At 55.5% G+C, this 14,250-nt stretch overlaps 4 protein-coding genes across 4 annotated transcripts; 2 read left to right on the plus strand and 2 right to left on the minus strand.

Annotated features, from left to right (window-relative positions):
* Positions 1 to 482: 482 nt before the first annotated feature.
* Positions 483 to 6,028, plus strand: GUITHDRAFT_111664 (hypothetical protein; the record flags this gene model as incomplete). Its single annotated transcript, XM_005829310.1, has 6 exons — positions 483 to 3,875; positions 3,933 to 3,998; positions 4,054 to 4,165; positions 4,223 to 4,278; positions 4,336 to 4,404; positions 4,454 to 6,028. 6 exons carry the CDS (start codon positions 483 to 485, stop codon positions 6,026 to 6,028), a joined length of 5,271 nt encoding a protein of 1,756 aa, XP_005829367.1.
* A 580-nt stretch (positions 6,029 to 6,608) lies between these two features.
* GUITHDRAFT_141330 (hypothetical protein) lies at positions 6,609 to 9,667 on the minus strand (the record flags this gene model as incomplete). Its single annotated transcript, XM_005829311.1, has 21 exons — positions 6,609 to 6,620; positions 6,664 to 6,705; positions 6,760 to 6,804; positions 6,847 to 6,894; positions 6,973 to 7,036; positions 7,244 to 7,345; positions 7,371 to 7,469; positions 7,596 to 7,631; positions 7,676 to 7,743; positions 7,887 to 7,971; positions 8,147 to 8,199; positions 8,246 to 8,321; positions 8,446 to 8,521; positions 8,592 to 8,638; positions 8,686 to 8,730; positions 8,774 to 8,827; positions 8,883 to 8,959; positions 9,021 to 9,069; positions 9,208 to 9,289; positions 9,334 to 9,401; positions 9,636 to 9,667. The coding sequence occupies 21 exons, from the start codon at positions 9,665 to 9,667 to the stop codon at positions 6,609 to 6,611; spliced, it is 1,260 nt and encodes a 419-aa protein (XP_005829368.1).
* A 1,114-nt stretch (positions 9,668 to 10,781) lies between these two features.
* On the plus strand, positions 10,782 to 12,410 carry GUITHDRAFT_153603 (hypothetical protein). The gene is made up of 11 exons (XM_005829312.1): positions 10,782 to 10,842; positions 10,894 to 11,009; positions 11,059 to 11,130; positions 11,179 to 11,263; positions 11,308 to 11,431; positions 11,483 to 11,598; positions 11,652 to 11,729; positions 11,776 to 11,904; positions 11,947 to 12,045; positions 12,094 to 12,225; positions 12,273 to 12,410. Exons 1-11 carry the CDS (start codon positions 10,804 to 10,806, stop codon positions 12,375 to 12,377), a joined length of 1,095 nt encoding a protein of 364 aa, XP_005829369.1. The 5' UTR covers positions 10,782 to 10,803; the 3' UTR covers positions 12,378 to 12,410.
* A 22-nt stretch (positions 12,411 to 12,432) lies between these two features.
* GUITHDRAFT_141332 (hypothetical protein) lies at positions 12,433 to 13,338 on the minus strand (the record flags this gene model as incomplete). Its single annotated transcript, XM_005829313.1, has 1 exon — positions 12,433 to 13,338. The coding sequence occupies one exon, from the start codon at positions 13,336 to 13,338 to the stop codon at positions 12,433 to 12,435; it is 906 nt and encodes a 301-aa protein (XP_005829370.1).
* Between the last annotated feature and the right edge of the window lie 912 nt (positions 13,339 to 14,250).

The following is a 14,250-nucleotide window of genomic DNA, read 5'->3' on the forward strand; positions in this document are numbered from 1 at the left end:
AGCTCCGGGGCTCTTGGTAGAGTCTTTCGGAGATTTTGCGAGAAACTGTGCCATGATCAAAAATCTGCCCACGGTCAGCCAGTATCAGTCGGAGCCTTTTTCTTTATTGACTGAAAAAGAAGGCGAGTGAAAGCGTGATCCGCCAGGTACCAGAGAAACCGAAGCCTTGCCCGGCGGGCCGCCGCCCGGACCCCCCCCGGGGGGCCGGCGCCGCCCGCGGCCGGGCCGCCGCTGAGTGGTGCTGTAACAGCCGTTCGGAAACCGTTACAAATTGAATTGAGGTGGGGAGACCAGGTTGCATCGCCCTCATTACCCCTTCAATATGGACGTTGCGCGGGGGATTGGGGATGGCGGAAACGAGAGGAGTTGGCGAGGAGGAGGAGGAGGAGAAGGAGGAGAAGGGAATGTGAGGAGAGGAGAAGGCCTCAGGTCGCTTCTCAAGCATGGACTGAATCATCTATCATCTCGATCACGCTAAGGTGATGATAAGGAACGCAGCTTTGCATTGGTTTGCCGTGCTGGCACTGTTTTGTCACCTGCCTCACAATCCTGTACATGCATCTGAAGGCTACTCTCTCTCAATTTTAGGTCAGAACGTCTGTGCTGGCTCCACCTTGTACGTACAATACACAGCACCTGTCGGCCATGCACCGAACAACATCATCGTTATGTATCTGAGGGATGGGAATCAAAATTTTGTGTTGACCGGGAGCAATCCGGTCCCATGGAATGCCACAGGTATTTTGGCGGTGGAAACGTACGAGTCGTACGTGAATAATCTTGTCGTCTTTCGTTACTTTCAAAACTTAACCAGCGTCGATCACGATCATCGTCCTCTCGCGGAAACGCAGACCGAGAACCTTGGTAGCCCGTCCGATCCCTGCGGGGTCTGCGGGGGAGACGGCAGCACCTGTCGCGGATGTGATGGGATTATCAACAGTGGGAAGCAAGTTGACAAGTGTGGGGTGTGCGGGGGGCAGGATGAGTGTGTGGATTGCCGCGGTGTGCCGTATGGTATGTACAGAACTGACCGTTGCGGACGTTGCGGCGAACCCAGGTACACCTGCTCCGAAGGTCCTAGGAGAGGCTTCCCATGCCATAATGGCGAAGACTGTGGTGGCAAACCGTGCACCACCGATCTTCCCTTCGAGGGGTGGAATCTTTGTGTTGATTGCGGTGGAACGCTGAACGGGAGCCTGACGAGGGACTCGTGCGGTGTGTGTGGAGGGTCAGACGAGAGCTGTATACGAGGATATGTCATCCTCCCTCCCCTCTATGACGTTTGTGCTGATAGCCCTCTACTTGTCGACTGGTTGTCACCAGCCGACAGGGCGAAAACTTCGATTCTCGGGTTCGCAATGATTCGTAGCGATGGCTCGACAGGGCCTCTGCAAGGCTGGGCATTCATGGATCCATCTCAAGCAGGGAGCTCGTCGCCCTACCTCTTCCAAGCGCTACAATCTCCATCTACCTTGCTGGGGAGCAGCATGCTGTTCCGTAACCAGTCTGATACCAGCGGGTCGATGCTCTTCAATAGGTCCAGCTCGCAGCAGCAGATTTCGAGCTGCATCCCCGGAAGTTCGGATCAAGATTCGCGATGCCTGAGCTCGCTGGAATTCTTCAGGCCCATGCGGCCAGGGAAATATAGAATGCAAATATTCAGCTCGTCAATGAGCCCCCAGCGTATTGCTCAAAGCGCTGTCTTCGAAGTGCTTCAGAGACCTGACGAGTGTGGAGTATGTGGAGGGGACGGGGCGAGTTGTCGGGGTTGTGATGGACTCATCAACAGTGGGGTTGAATTCGACCAGTGCAATGTGTGCGGGGGGAACAACGCATGTCTTGGATGCGATGGGATCCCTTTTAGTGAACAGGTGGTTGACATTTGTGGAGAGTGTGGTGGGATGAACGTCTCTTGTACGGGCTGTGATGGTGTAGCGAGATCTGATGGGGGCTTGAAGTACGATTCATGCGGAAATTGTGGAGGAGAAGACGATTCATGCGCTTTGCCGCCCAAGGTCGGGCTGCTCCCCTACCCAGCTGATTTCGCATGCGGGAACAAAATTGCTTTTTGGTGGACAGCACCGTCGAACAAGAGTTCTTCAGACTTTATTGCCCTATGTGAAGGTGGCACACCTCTCCAATACACTCCAGGAGCATGTCTACCTGTCCTTCTGAACATCTCAGGAAGTTATGGTGAAGCCAAAGTCGACCTGCAGTTGTCCCCAAGCACGTATGACTTGCGTTACCTGCAGCACCAGCCTATAACTTCGGACGGGAATCACATCCCTTTCGTGGTCAAGTCCTCATTCTCCTTCCTGCTGAAATCTGCGTCAGATCAATCATGCTTGTCTTTGGAAGCTAGAGTGAAAACTGGACATCAGGTGTACTGTGCAGGCCAAGAACTGCTGGTCGACTGGACTCTCCCTAACGTCCTCTCGAATCAGTACGTGCAAGGTGCAGTTCTCGGGATTTCAAGTGAGGAATCGGAGGATCTACCTTGCACATCTCCTTGCTACGAGCAAGTGTCGGGATGCACCATGTGCTATGAAAGAATCTGCGCATTGGGTCAGACTTGTTCCAACTCAGGTACAGTGGTCGTTCCGGCCACACCCAGTGTCCAGTTCTATGGCTTGTCGACTCCTACACTGGCAGGCAGGTACAGAGCATGCTTCTACACTGATCAGACCCTGTTCATGGAGAACTCTCCTCTCGCGTGCTCTGCCCCATTCTGGATCTCCTCGAAAGGACTGGACGTCTGTGGAGTCTGTGCTGGAGACGGCCGGTCATGTTTGGGTTGCGATGGCGCTCCTTTCAGTGGAAAGACCTACGATGTCTGCGGAGTTTGTGGTGGAAATGGGAGGAGTTGTCTGGGATGCGACGGCATCCCGAACAGCAAGAAAATTGTTGACGCCTGCGGGGTTTGTGGAGGCGACGGCAAGAGCTGCCTGGGATGTGATGGGATTCCATACAGTGACAAGACTTTCGACTCGTGCGGAATATGTGGAGGTAACGATTCCCACTGCAAAGATCCTTATCAGCTACTTGTACGAGGAACTTGCACTGGAGATGCTGTTGTGGTGTCCTGGAGGGCACCGTCAAATCACCCTGCTCTATCGCTGAAGGTCAACACTACACTCTTCCCCTGCCTTCTCCGGTGGTATGGTCTTGCTGGCCCTCTGCCTGGCCAGTCGCCCGACACCTCGCTGTCCTCGTTGAAAGTGGCGCAAGACTTTCCGGCTGGATCTCCAGGATGTGGCGAGCCTTGCACGACGGGTTGGGCGATCTTTGTTGCGGACACGGACAAGCTGGACCTGTGTGCCGAGCAGAGCTTGAGCTGGACGATCTACTTGGAAGCTGAACGGAGGAGCGCAACCTCTGTTGTGATGCAGGTGGTGCAGAAGACGAGCATCCGTCAGATAAAGTCGTGCGGAGCTTGTGAGGTTTGGTTCGGGCAGACATGCCCTGTGACGACGACAGCAGTACGGATGACTACGACGTCTCGTGCAGCTACGACTTCTCGGCAGTTCACAACCAGCGCTGTGACAAGCACTCCCCTGCCTTCCACCACTCCGATCGAAACGACTCCGGCGATTCAAACAACTCCCAGTATGAACCTCACGTCGGTGAAAGGATACGTCAAGGTCCATATAGCTGCTGTACACATCGAGATGCACCTGGAACAGTTCAGCTCAGCCATCAGAGAAGCAGTTGCAAGCCTTGTGGAAGCTGACAGCAACTTCTACCTCCCAAGCTTGCAAGCGACAGTCGATGCTGTGTGTAACGAGGTTGGCACCTCCTGCGATTGGTTCAATCGGCCAAGCTTGAGGACGATCGAGTCTCACCACGAGAAGTCTTCTGGCCGCATGATCTTGCAGGTTGGACTTCAGTTTCATCTCTTCTTGTTCGCTGGTGCTCAATTTGTTTCTTGCCAGGCGTCCGAAGATTTGTGCCTAGTTGTCTTCCATCTCATAGTCCCGTCGGAATACTCCAGCGCTATGGTGAGAGGAGAAGAAATCTGCTGACTTGTATCGTTTCTCTTATCTTTTCTCTCAGAATGTCTTGTTACAGCAACAAGTTCTTGCCGATCAGATTTCTGTCAGGCTTGTCTCCACGTTAGGAGGGAAAGTGAAGACAGAGATGGCTCCGATGAAAGCGGCTGATTCCGGTGGATCCAATGCCTTGGCGCTGGCAATTTCTGTCAGCGTTGCCCTTGTTTGCACAGCGTCGATAGTCGCCGTTGTAGTTTACCGATGGCTGGCGACTCGGTCTCCGCTCAAGGTGAGGAGGAGGAGGAGGAGGAGGAGGAGGTATTTTTCCGCCTGAGATGTTTTGCAGACTGTGAAATCCAAGTTGCGAAGGTTCCACAAGATGGATGAGGATGAAGGGTTGGAGTTGCCGATCCAGGTGGAGCAGAGTCGGAAGGGAAGCCGCAACCTGATGCCTATCTCTGCAGGTGAAGGTGGAGAAAGGACGCAACGGGAATCAGCAGATGGGGAGGGAGAGTGAGGATGGAGTGCCTGTGGAAGACAGTGCTAGCCCTTCGCACGAACGAGGGCACGAGAACGGTCAACGGGAGGATTGCGAGGAGGTCGTCTCTGTCGCTCCTAACGGGCAGGGAAGAAAGAGTGAGGAGAAAGCTGATGAGAGCGAGTACCCCGGGCACTCGGATGCGACGGGCTCCAGCACTCCTCAGACTGTAGAGGTCAGCGGGTCCTCCAAGTCTACGACGACGGATGTCGACAAGACTTCGCAGGAGTCCAGCCTGTCGCCAGACTACAACGACCGCATCCTTGCAGAGGACTTCACCCCGAAGCCCCTCCACGTCCCTCGTCGCACTCCCCTCTCCGTCTCCTCCCACATCAGGACTCTGCCCCTGGGCGAGGACGCGCTGGCAGCGCTGAAGCGGCAGGAAGGGTCAACCCTCGCGTCTGAGGAGGAGCGGGAGCATCTGAAACGAATCGAGAGTCTGTCACTCAACGAGTCGATCCGCAAGCCCAAGTACATGATGAGGACCCGGAGCTCCGCTCGGCAGAGGGTTCTGGAGGGATCGACGGTGTCTGTAGAGACTTCGACATGCCTGAAGGAGTCGGAGAAGACTGTGTGCGAGCAGCAGGGCAACGGGTCGCTTGATGGCATGAAGAAGAATCTCTACAACGTGGCTGTGCAGCCCAACGGAGTTGTCGATAAGAATGAAGAAGGGAGCGAGGAAAGAGAACGAGGAGAAGGAGAGAGAGGAGGGAGAGGAGATGGCAAAACTGGTGATCGTGTCAAGGAAGATTCAGCACCGCGTGCAAATGGACACTGCGAGGAGGTTGAAGGGCTCGATGGCGAGGTGGACAAGGACGAAGAAACGAAGTCAACCATTCAGACGAGCAGCGACCGTGGCGATGAGAATGCTCCAGTGTGCAATGGAAAGGGAGGAAGAGAGGAAAGTTCTGAGGATGAAGGAGGTGTTAGGCAGGCAGCTGCAGCACCTACGGCTGACAACTTGGAAGGGGAGGAAGATGAACGGGAAGGAGACAATGGGCAAGCATGCGAGCTGAAGGAGGAGACTACACGGGGAGCAGGGGACGTTCAAGGTGGAAAGGATGGAGGGGGAGGGGGAGGGGGAGGGGGAGGAGCGGCAGAGCAGGGCGTTGATCCGTCGGAAGGAGAGCAAGGTGAAGCCCATGGAACGTCGGGAGCGAGCGGAGGGCCAGAGGGAGGGGACCGCGAAGGTGTTGGGGGGGTGGCTCACACAAAGGCTGAGGACGAAGTTGGAGGAGACCGAGCGGAAGGGAAAGAGAAGGAGGACAAGGAGGAAGACAAGGAGGAGGAGGCAGAGGATGGGGAAGAGTCAGACCGGAGGAATGCCGACGATGACCAAGTCGTGACGACAGAGCGAGGAAGTGAAGAAACGGGACGCAAAGACACCTGCGCAGGAGCAAGTGGAAGAAAAGGAGCAGGAGGAGGAAGAGAAGGGGAAGGAGGAGAAGAAGAGGATGGAGAGACCCAGCACATTGTCATGTCGCAGGAGGGGACAGGATGACGACGATTCTCAGCGATCTAGGACGGGTACCTGAACAGAAGACGATGAAAGTCTGAAATCAACGGCTCCGTTCTTAGTGAGAGGCCGAGATCATGGAACCAGGCTGTAGGCTCCGGCTGACTGACAGGCGCATCTCTGGTCCATTCGACTGGCCGTTCATGGTTGAGCCCCGACACGAGCAGACGCTGCGTGCACATCACGACCCCCCTGGTTGCGTTGTGGTGCTGTAGGGTGTCTTGTTACCTGTCTCCTCCTTCCCACCAGTTCCTTCCTTCGTGTAATCTGTAATCTTTGTTCATATTCATGTTCAACTCTCTAACTTCCCTTGTCACTCTCGTTGCGCTCTTAAGTAAATTCTCCTATTGATCCTGGACTGGATGACATGGCACTGGACAGTCCAGAAACATCCATCGCAGCAGCCGCTGATTTCACACCTCAGCCCGACTATGCGGTCCTTGCTCGACCCGTCTCAACTCTCACCTCTCCGTCATTCAGCTTTCATTCTCTACTAATGTACAAGTCTCCAGCGCTGTTAACTCTCCCCAGCTCTCCTCCTCCTCGACCCCGCTACGTCCTCCTGCTAATCTACAAACTGCGAAGCTGTCAAGGAGGTCAACTGCCCAGCTCACTCTGACCTTGCTCGACACGGTGTCAACGAGGACATCCAGGACTTGATGCTGACCAGCTGGGAGTCAGGTGGAGGGTTGCTGGGGGGCGGGGACTGAACTCACCACTTCCTCCTCGATCCCTCGGATGTGGAGGTGCGAGCAAGAGTCCTGCTGCTGCGTCAGGCTGTGCGGAGCGACGAGCCGGCTGACCTCTTCCAGAGCCTGTCGAGGGCCATTTGGACAAGTCTGAAGTCGGACCTTAGGAGACAAGTCAGGAGGGAGGAGGAGGAGGAGGAGGAGGATTGGAACCGAGTCTTCTTCCTGCCGCTCCTCTACCTTCTCCTGCTCGTATGCTCCTGGGTGTCTACGCAGCAGATTGAAGGCTCGAGAAGAAAGCTCGCTGCAAGAAGAGCTCGGTCGAAACAAACGGAGGAGAGGAGGAGGAGGAGGAGGAGGAGGAGGAGGAGGAGGAGGAGGAGGAGGAGGAGGAGGAGGAGGAGGAGGAGGAGGAGAGCCCAAACACAGAAGGAGCAGCAGGAACAAGAGGATAACTTCAGCTGGAGGAGCAGGAGGGACGGTACGAGGTAGCGCATGTTTGCTGTCCCACCTTGTGACTTTTGGAATCGACCGGATGCCCTTCTGTGTGTATGTGAAACTTCGCGTCCCCACCTTGACGATGGTGCCGGCGACAGTGGCATCCTCTGAGCCCCTGCCCTCAGCCTTTCACCTCTTACATTGTACTGGAATCGAGAGAAACGAGACCTTGACCCGTGGGGGTCGGGCAGTACAACGTCCACCACTCGGTCCGCCCATCGGTGAAGCATCCTTCCTGCCTGAAGGCAAAGAGCACGATAAGGTGCTGGAGGAGGAGAGAGAAAGGAGGAGGAGGAGGGAGAGGGAGAGGACAGGGATGAGCAAGGAAAGAGAAGAAGTGAGCAGGAGGAGAGAGGAAGAAGCACCTTGAACGAGGATACGATGATCCCATCCCTTCCCACCTGAGCAGCACGCAAGCTCAGCATCCCACAACCCGCACGCTCACTGAGCCTGAAGGAGAAGATTTGCGGAGAAGACGAAGACAGGCAAGGCGTCCTTGCTGTCTATCGATGGCTGAAGGAAACGTATCAGCTGCCATAGTGCGAGGAACGGTGAAGATACTTGGCTTCCAACCTCCCGAAGCTGCCTCAGGTGGTCGGTACTCAAGACGCTCTGGCGGGGCTCATCAGGGATGAGAGGAGATCTCGTAAGATTACATTGACGGACTGTCGAGCATTCTCAAGGTTCAAGACGACCGCTGTCGGAGCCCCTCGGACGCCCTGAGACAGTTGTGCTAGGAGCCTGAGATGGTGAAACACTGAGTGTGAGAACGGGAGGGGAAAAGACAAGGAAGGAGGAAGAGAAGGGCAGGAAAAGAGCGGACCAACGGAGAGAAAACAAGTGAGGAGGAAGAGCAGGAGGCAAAGGAGAAGGAGGGGGAGAAGTAGAATACTTCTTCAAGTGCGTTGGTGAGCACCATATGAAGACGACCGTCGAGCGAGTCAGCTGCAAGCTCGCGTTGGCAAACGCCTGATCAAAGGCCGATCACGCCCTTGCCATCACCGCGACGAGTCACCTTGGAAGTTTGAAAGACATACACAGACACTCCTCCGATGCTTGTCACCGTCAAGTAGGAGCCGGTCGCTACCATCCTGCAGGAGGAGATTCAGAGTGGCAGGAGATCTCACGTGCAGGTCTGACTTGAAGGACGAGACTGTGAAGGTCAAGGACCTGGCACCCAAGGCTCAACGAGAGGAAAAGCGTCACAGGGAGCACCTCAGCACGTACTGCCAGATCGCCATCGAGACGGAGTAGGAGTGAAGGTACGCGTTCTCGACGAGGAGAGATGAAACTGCCAGCACAAGTCACCACGACTGCACCCCACCCCCCCCCACACACCCTCTAACAAAATTCTCACTCACCTCGCAGAACCGCCTTGCTCGTCGTCAGGGCATAACGCGCCATGGACCTGCACATCGGATCTCTGCGGCTGTCCGCAGACATCAGAGTCGTCACCTCAGGGCCCGCGGGATCGTCTTAGTGATGTGATGCTGCAGGTGGCTGGAATGACGTCATGACATCGGTACCCCAACATGGGCCTCACCGCAAGAGAAACTTTGAAGATCGGATCACAAACTTCACAAAAATCTTGCCCAATCTGCAAGGAGTCTTCAAACACTCTGTCTCTCTTTGTCCCTCTGTGTGGTGCATACTGTCTGCCGACGCGGAGGACAACCAAGCACTGCCTGTAAGCAGTTTGCACAGCCTTGGAAGAAAGTCTGTACCCTGACTACTCGCCGTGACAACATCACTGCGATGAAACAAGCCTTGTGTCATTCTCAATCACTCACCTGTACAAATGACTTCGACGCCCGCACTCCGGATCTCAAGGCTCTGCCCCTGAAAATCTTTCAACGACAGCCGACAAGTCACGACAGTCTTCACCCTCGTCTCGCACTCTTAGCGATGCCTCTGCATAGACTTCAGAAACCCTCATCGCAGGTGACAAGGAAGGACCTGCTGATGGGTCTTGCATACCTCTCCCATGCTCCTCTCACGCGCCCACGTGCTGCTGAAGTGAGTTCTCCTGTTCGTTGAAGGCTGTAGTGGGCAACTTGTCCTAGAGGATGGTGATCTCTTGCAATCACGTCGAAAAGCGCTCACCGCTCTTGACGATGGCAACGGCTCCGAGGACAACAGGGAACGGAACTCCGCCGGTCACGAGCAAATCGCTGTGGAGAGGAAAACTTCACTTGCACATCCAAGAGGAAACAATCGTACGAGCTTGAGAGGTTTCGATACGAATCCACGAAATCGTCCGTTGTCTCTAGGAGCCTCTGTTGACGGCAAATCAACCCAGCACCACAAGCTCTCCTGAAGTTGCTCACATACAACCATGTCGACAGCACCGATCGTCTGAAATCATCTTCCCTCAGATTGTAATCGCTTCCATAAGTCAGGGTTACCTTGCGGTAGCTCTATCGCTATCTTCATTCATTGGCGCGATATCTGCAGAATTGCTTGAGCAAAGGCAGGTCCTGTTTGAATTTCTATTCGGAGATTACAACTTCTCCCTCCTTTCTCCTCTCTCCTATCTACTCCTCCTTTTCTCTTCCTAACTCCCCTCTAATATCCTCTCCTGTACATCTCTATTGCCTTCCTCTCTTCTTCAGCCTCCTTCTCGCTCCTCGTGTCTCCTTCCCTCCCTTCCCTCTCCTTTTTTCTTCTTTCTCTCCCTCCCCTCTCCCTCCCCTCTCCTCCCTCCTCCTTTTCTCTCCTTCTCTCCCTCTCTCCTCTTGCCTCCTCACTCTCATCATCTCTCTCCTCCATCTTCCTCTCATCATCATCATCATCACCATCACCATCACCATCACCATCACCATCACCATCACCATCACCATCACCATCACCATCACCATCACCATCACCATCACCATCACCATCACCATCACCATCACCATCACCATCATCATATCTCTCTCCCTCCTCTCTCTCCTTCACTACTTTCTGCTTCAACTCCCTTCACGCGTTCCAGCGGCCATGTCGCCCGATAGAACAAACCCGCGCGAATGAGGGGGATGAATTGCGGGTATGCTGGGGATGTGGGCCACAGATGTGTTGAGGGAAGCTGTATATGAGGGGGATGAATCTGTCTCTTCGTCGTGTCCAGCGGCGTCTCAATGGTCAGTACCCCAGTCCCAACGATGAGTCAGAGGAGGGAGAGCGAGCAAGAGCAAGAGCAAGAGAGAAGGAGGAAGGAAGGAGGGAGGATGGGGGTGAGACATAACGTGGGGAAGGTAGAGGAAGGGGAATTGGAGGGAGACGGTGGGATCTCAAACTGAGAATGGTCCGTGTGGTTGACAAGGATCGAAGGATTCGTAGGGCTATGGAATGAGTGGTGAAGTGATTGAAGCCGAATAGTGAGTAGATGAAAAATGAGGCTATGTCGATGCGTTGTTGAGGAATAGTTGAGATGTTTTCCTGCTGCTCGTGGAAAACAGGTGTCACGGTAAACTATACGCACGTTGAGAGGGGCAGTGAGACAGGAGAAAGATTTGCTATCAGTTGATGGCAGTAGCTCTTCGTTCACGCTGCTTACTCGTTCATTAGGTTCTCCAAGATTACGGCGCTGCTATGCCGGCGAATTCTGCCGCGTCGAATTCCCAAGATCAGGTGCTGAGAGGCACAGGAGCAGAAGAAGCGATGAATTGACGGGGTGGGCAGGCCAAGTTCTCCATGCGAAGAACGTGGGCTGTGGTCTTGTCGGTCTCTGCGATGGTCGTCCTGGCCGTGGCGCTTCAGAGCAAGGGAGCAGGCTCGGGGCTGCTGCAGCAGAGCCTGTAAGTCCTTGCAAGATGTGAACTTTCACCGTCCTCACTGGGCCTGTAGCTCTCAGAACCTGATGTCTCAGTTCTCTCGGGACTCAGGCGATGCGACGCAGTCGCTGTCAAGCTCGAACTGGTCAGCTGCTGGCGACACGACCACCCCCGGCTGACGTGACTGGTCTAGGTATGGCCATTGGGGGAGCCATGACAACCTCTTCAAGCAGTCGCATGAGAAGAACGCTGCCAACAAGTGGACTACTCAGCTCCAGGTAACGTGACAGCCGACCTCTCGTTCGAGCTCAAAAGCGCGCAGAAAATGGAGGCTGCGCAGGAGGAGCGCAGGAAACGCGAAGACAAGGAGTTCTTCGCGGGAGTGGAGAAGGCGTTCGGCAAGAAGACTGCGGCTGGTATGATGGCTGCCTTCAACGGAAAGACACGTGAGGACACGACACGCTCTTTCTGTCGAGCGGCCGCTGACGTATCCCAAGGGAACGGCCTCGCACACATCAAGCTGAACGAGCACAAGTTGAACCAGCGCAAGCAGAAGATCGTCGAGAACAACCAGCTGCCCAACGTTGCTCAGAAGGTGCAGGCCCATAAGAAGGTTGCTTCTCCTGCCCTTGCTGCCTCTCCCTGACTGTCCTGCGTTTGGTGAAGGTTGTTGAGAAGGCTGAGGAGGCAAAGCCCGAGGCTCATGCTCAGCACAACTCAGCAGCTGTCAAGGATGCCTTGAAGGTGCTGGATGGTTCCGGGACAGCATGATCGGGTGATGGGGATGCAGGTTGCCAAGAAGATGGCAGACCACACGGCGTCCTCTCACGTCAAGGTTACCCCTGCCAAGACCGTCAAGCCCGAGAGCTCGTCGGCGAACGAGGACGTGAAGTCATCAGCAGTGAAGGAGGCGCTCAAGGTACTGAGAAGGGCTTCTTGATGCGTGGGTGACCGATCGCAGGTCGCCAAGAAGATGGCCGAGCACAAGGATCCCGTTGCCAAGACTTCTGCTCCCAAGGAGGAAGTCAAGAAGGCGAAGAAGGAGGATCTCAAGCATCCGGTGATGCTTGTTGGTGGGGGCGACTTGTGCTCAAGGAAAGTGATGTAGGGCCTCATCGCCGACACTCAGAAGATCAAGGAGCTCGTGCATGAGTTCAAGCATGCGCATGGAGCCAAGAAGAAGGAGATCAAGGCGAGAGTGATGTCCCTTCAGCAGAGCATCACCAGCGACTTCGCCAAGGTCCAGCCAGCAGTTGCTCTTGTGTCTGTTGACGCGGTTGGTGTCAGGTGACTGCATTCGGTCACAACGCTCAGACCGAGTTCGCCCGTGAGGAGGCGAAGGAACATGGGCAGAAGAAGGCGAACTCGGGCCATCACTTCAGCTGGCACTAAGAGCTAACCTCTCCTTAAACTTCATTCCTCTTGAACCGCTACACTGTGCCCCTCCTCATCTTCTCTTCCCCTCAAGCCTCCTGATCACGCTCTTCTTCACCAGCTGGAAGATCTTGGGGTCCTCCAGCAGCTCCCTCACTGATGCGTCGGCATGGAAGGAAGCAGTCTCGAGCTCGCTGAGCGAGGCACTTCCTCTCCCAAGAGGTGAGCAGGAGGCGTCGAGAGCCTCCCGCACCAGCTTCTGCTTGAACACCTCCAGGGGTTCCAGCAGGTCGCTGATGTCCTGCTGCGGCTTCACGTTCATCATGAGCTTGCGATGCTCGGGGCCCATATATGCCAGCACGTCTTCTCGCATCCTTCTCCTCCTCGTGTCCTCCAGCGGAATCTTAGTGGCCGGCTCGACCGTCCTTTCCGTCTGTTTCGGCTTCTTGCTCTCCAACAGCCCGGGGAAATCGGGGAGAGCAGCTCTTGCCTTCTGCTGCTCTGACTTACCATCCTCCTCGCCCTCCTCGCGCCCATTCTCGTGCGTCCACTCGTTGATCGGAGATTGTTCCTCTTGCTCTAGCCCAGCTGCTACCTCCTCCAGGACAAGCTTCAAGATGCTTTCCTCCAGAGCTCGTCGAGCTTCCTCGCTCGTCGCCTTGTCCTCTGATGGGAGAGAGATCGAAGGAGGAGCCCTGGGCTCCCCGAAGAGAAGCCCGTCCTTGATGGATCGCACGGACCAGCGCTGGTACAGCACACGGGGAGGTTCCCGTGGGGGTAGACCAGGGCTGGAAGGAGGAGGTTGGAGGGACTCTTCCCGAGGGCTTGAGCGCTTGGTGGCACCAGCGCCCTGGGGGAAGCGATGATAGAGGAGGGAGAAGAGAGTCTGGTCAACTGACTCCCCGTTGCGAATCCTCGACGCCAAGGTCAGCATCTCCCCGGCTGTAAACTCTTGCTCGCCCACGTCCGAGGGCCTCATGGAGGAACGGCTGCTGGGCGTCTGCTGGGTCCTCTCTGGAGATGAAGTCCGAGGGAAGGAGGGAGCAGGAGGAATTGCACGCTCAATCCCTCCTCTTCCTCCTCCCTCCTCCCTCGCACTCACTGAACCCAACGCCTTCCCTACCTCAACTCGCTCATCATAGTGTTGTTCTCTTCCTCCGACGGCCTGGTGAACACTACCCTCACTTGTAATCGCTCTTCTCTCACTCCCCTCTCTGACTTCATTGTTGCTGCTGCCCCTCCTCACCCCTCCACTGTGCTCCTTCCCGCTCGACTCCGATTCCTCCTGCTGCTCCGCCTCCTCGTTTTCACTCTCCTTCTCGAAACTCTCATCTAGAAACTCTTCCTCAACGATTTCATCTTCGAGAATTTCTCCCTCCTCCTCCTCCTCCTCCTCCTCCTCCTCCTCCTCCTCCTCCTCCTCCTCCTCCTCCTCCTCCTCCTCCTCCTCCTCCTCCTCCTCCTCCTCCTCCTCCTCTTGGTTGGCTTTGCTTGCTTCAGGCTTATGAGTGTAAACCTCGTCCTGCTGCTGCTGCTGCTGCTGCTGCTGCTGCTGCTGCTGCTGCTGCTGCTGCTGCTGCTGCTGCTGCTGCTGCTGCTGCTGCTGCTGCTGCTGCTGCTGCTGCTGCTGCTGCTGCTGCTGCTGCTGCTGCTGCTGCTGCTGCTGCTGCTGCTCTGCTCCGCTCGCTGCTCCTAAGCCAACAAGGCTGGGATGATCGTCGCTGGAGGGTTCAACGAGAGAGGAGGAGAAGGACGGGGAAGGATCCTCTACTTTCGCTCTTGAGGAATCGTTCAGATCTGATGAAGCGTAAGGTGATTAATAACCATTATCACGTCAACCTGCCGACTCGAAGGAGTCTGAATAAGTGTGCGATGAATGCATCCTGCTCGC

The sequence above is a fragment of the Guillardia theta genome, assembly GCF_000315625.1.
Source record: "Guillardia theta CCMP2712 unplaced genomic scaffold GUITHscaffold_53, whole genome shotgun sequence".
In the NCBI taxonomy this organism is placed as follows: Eukaryota; class Cryptophyceae; order Pyrenomonadales; family Geminigeraceae; genus Guillardia; species Guillardia theta.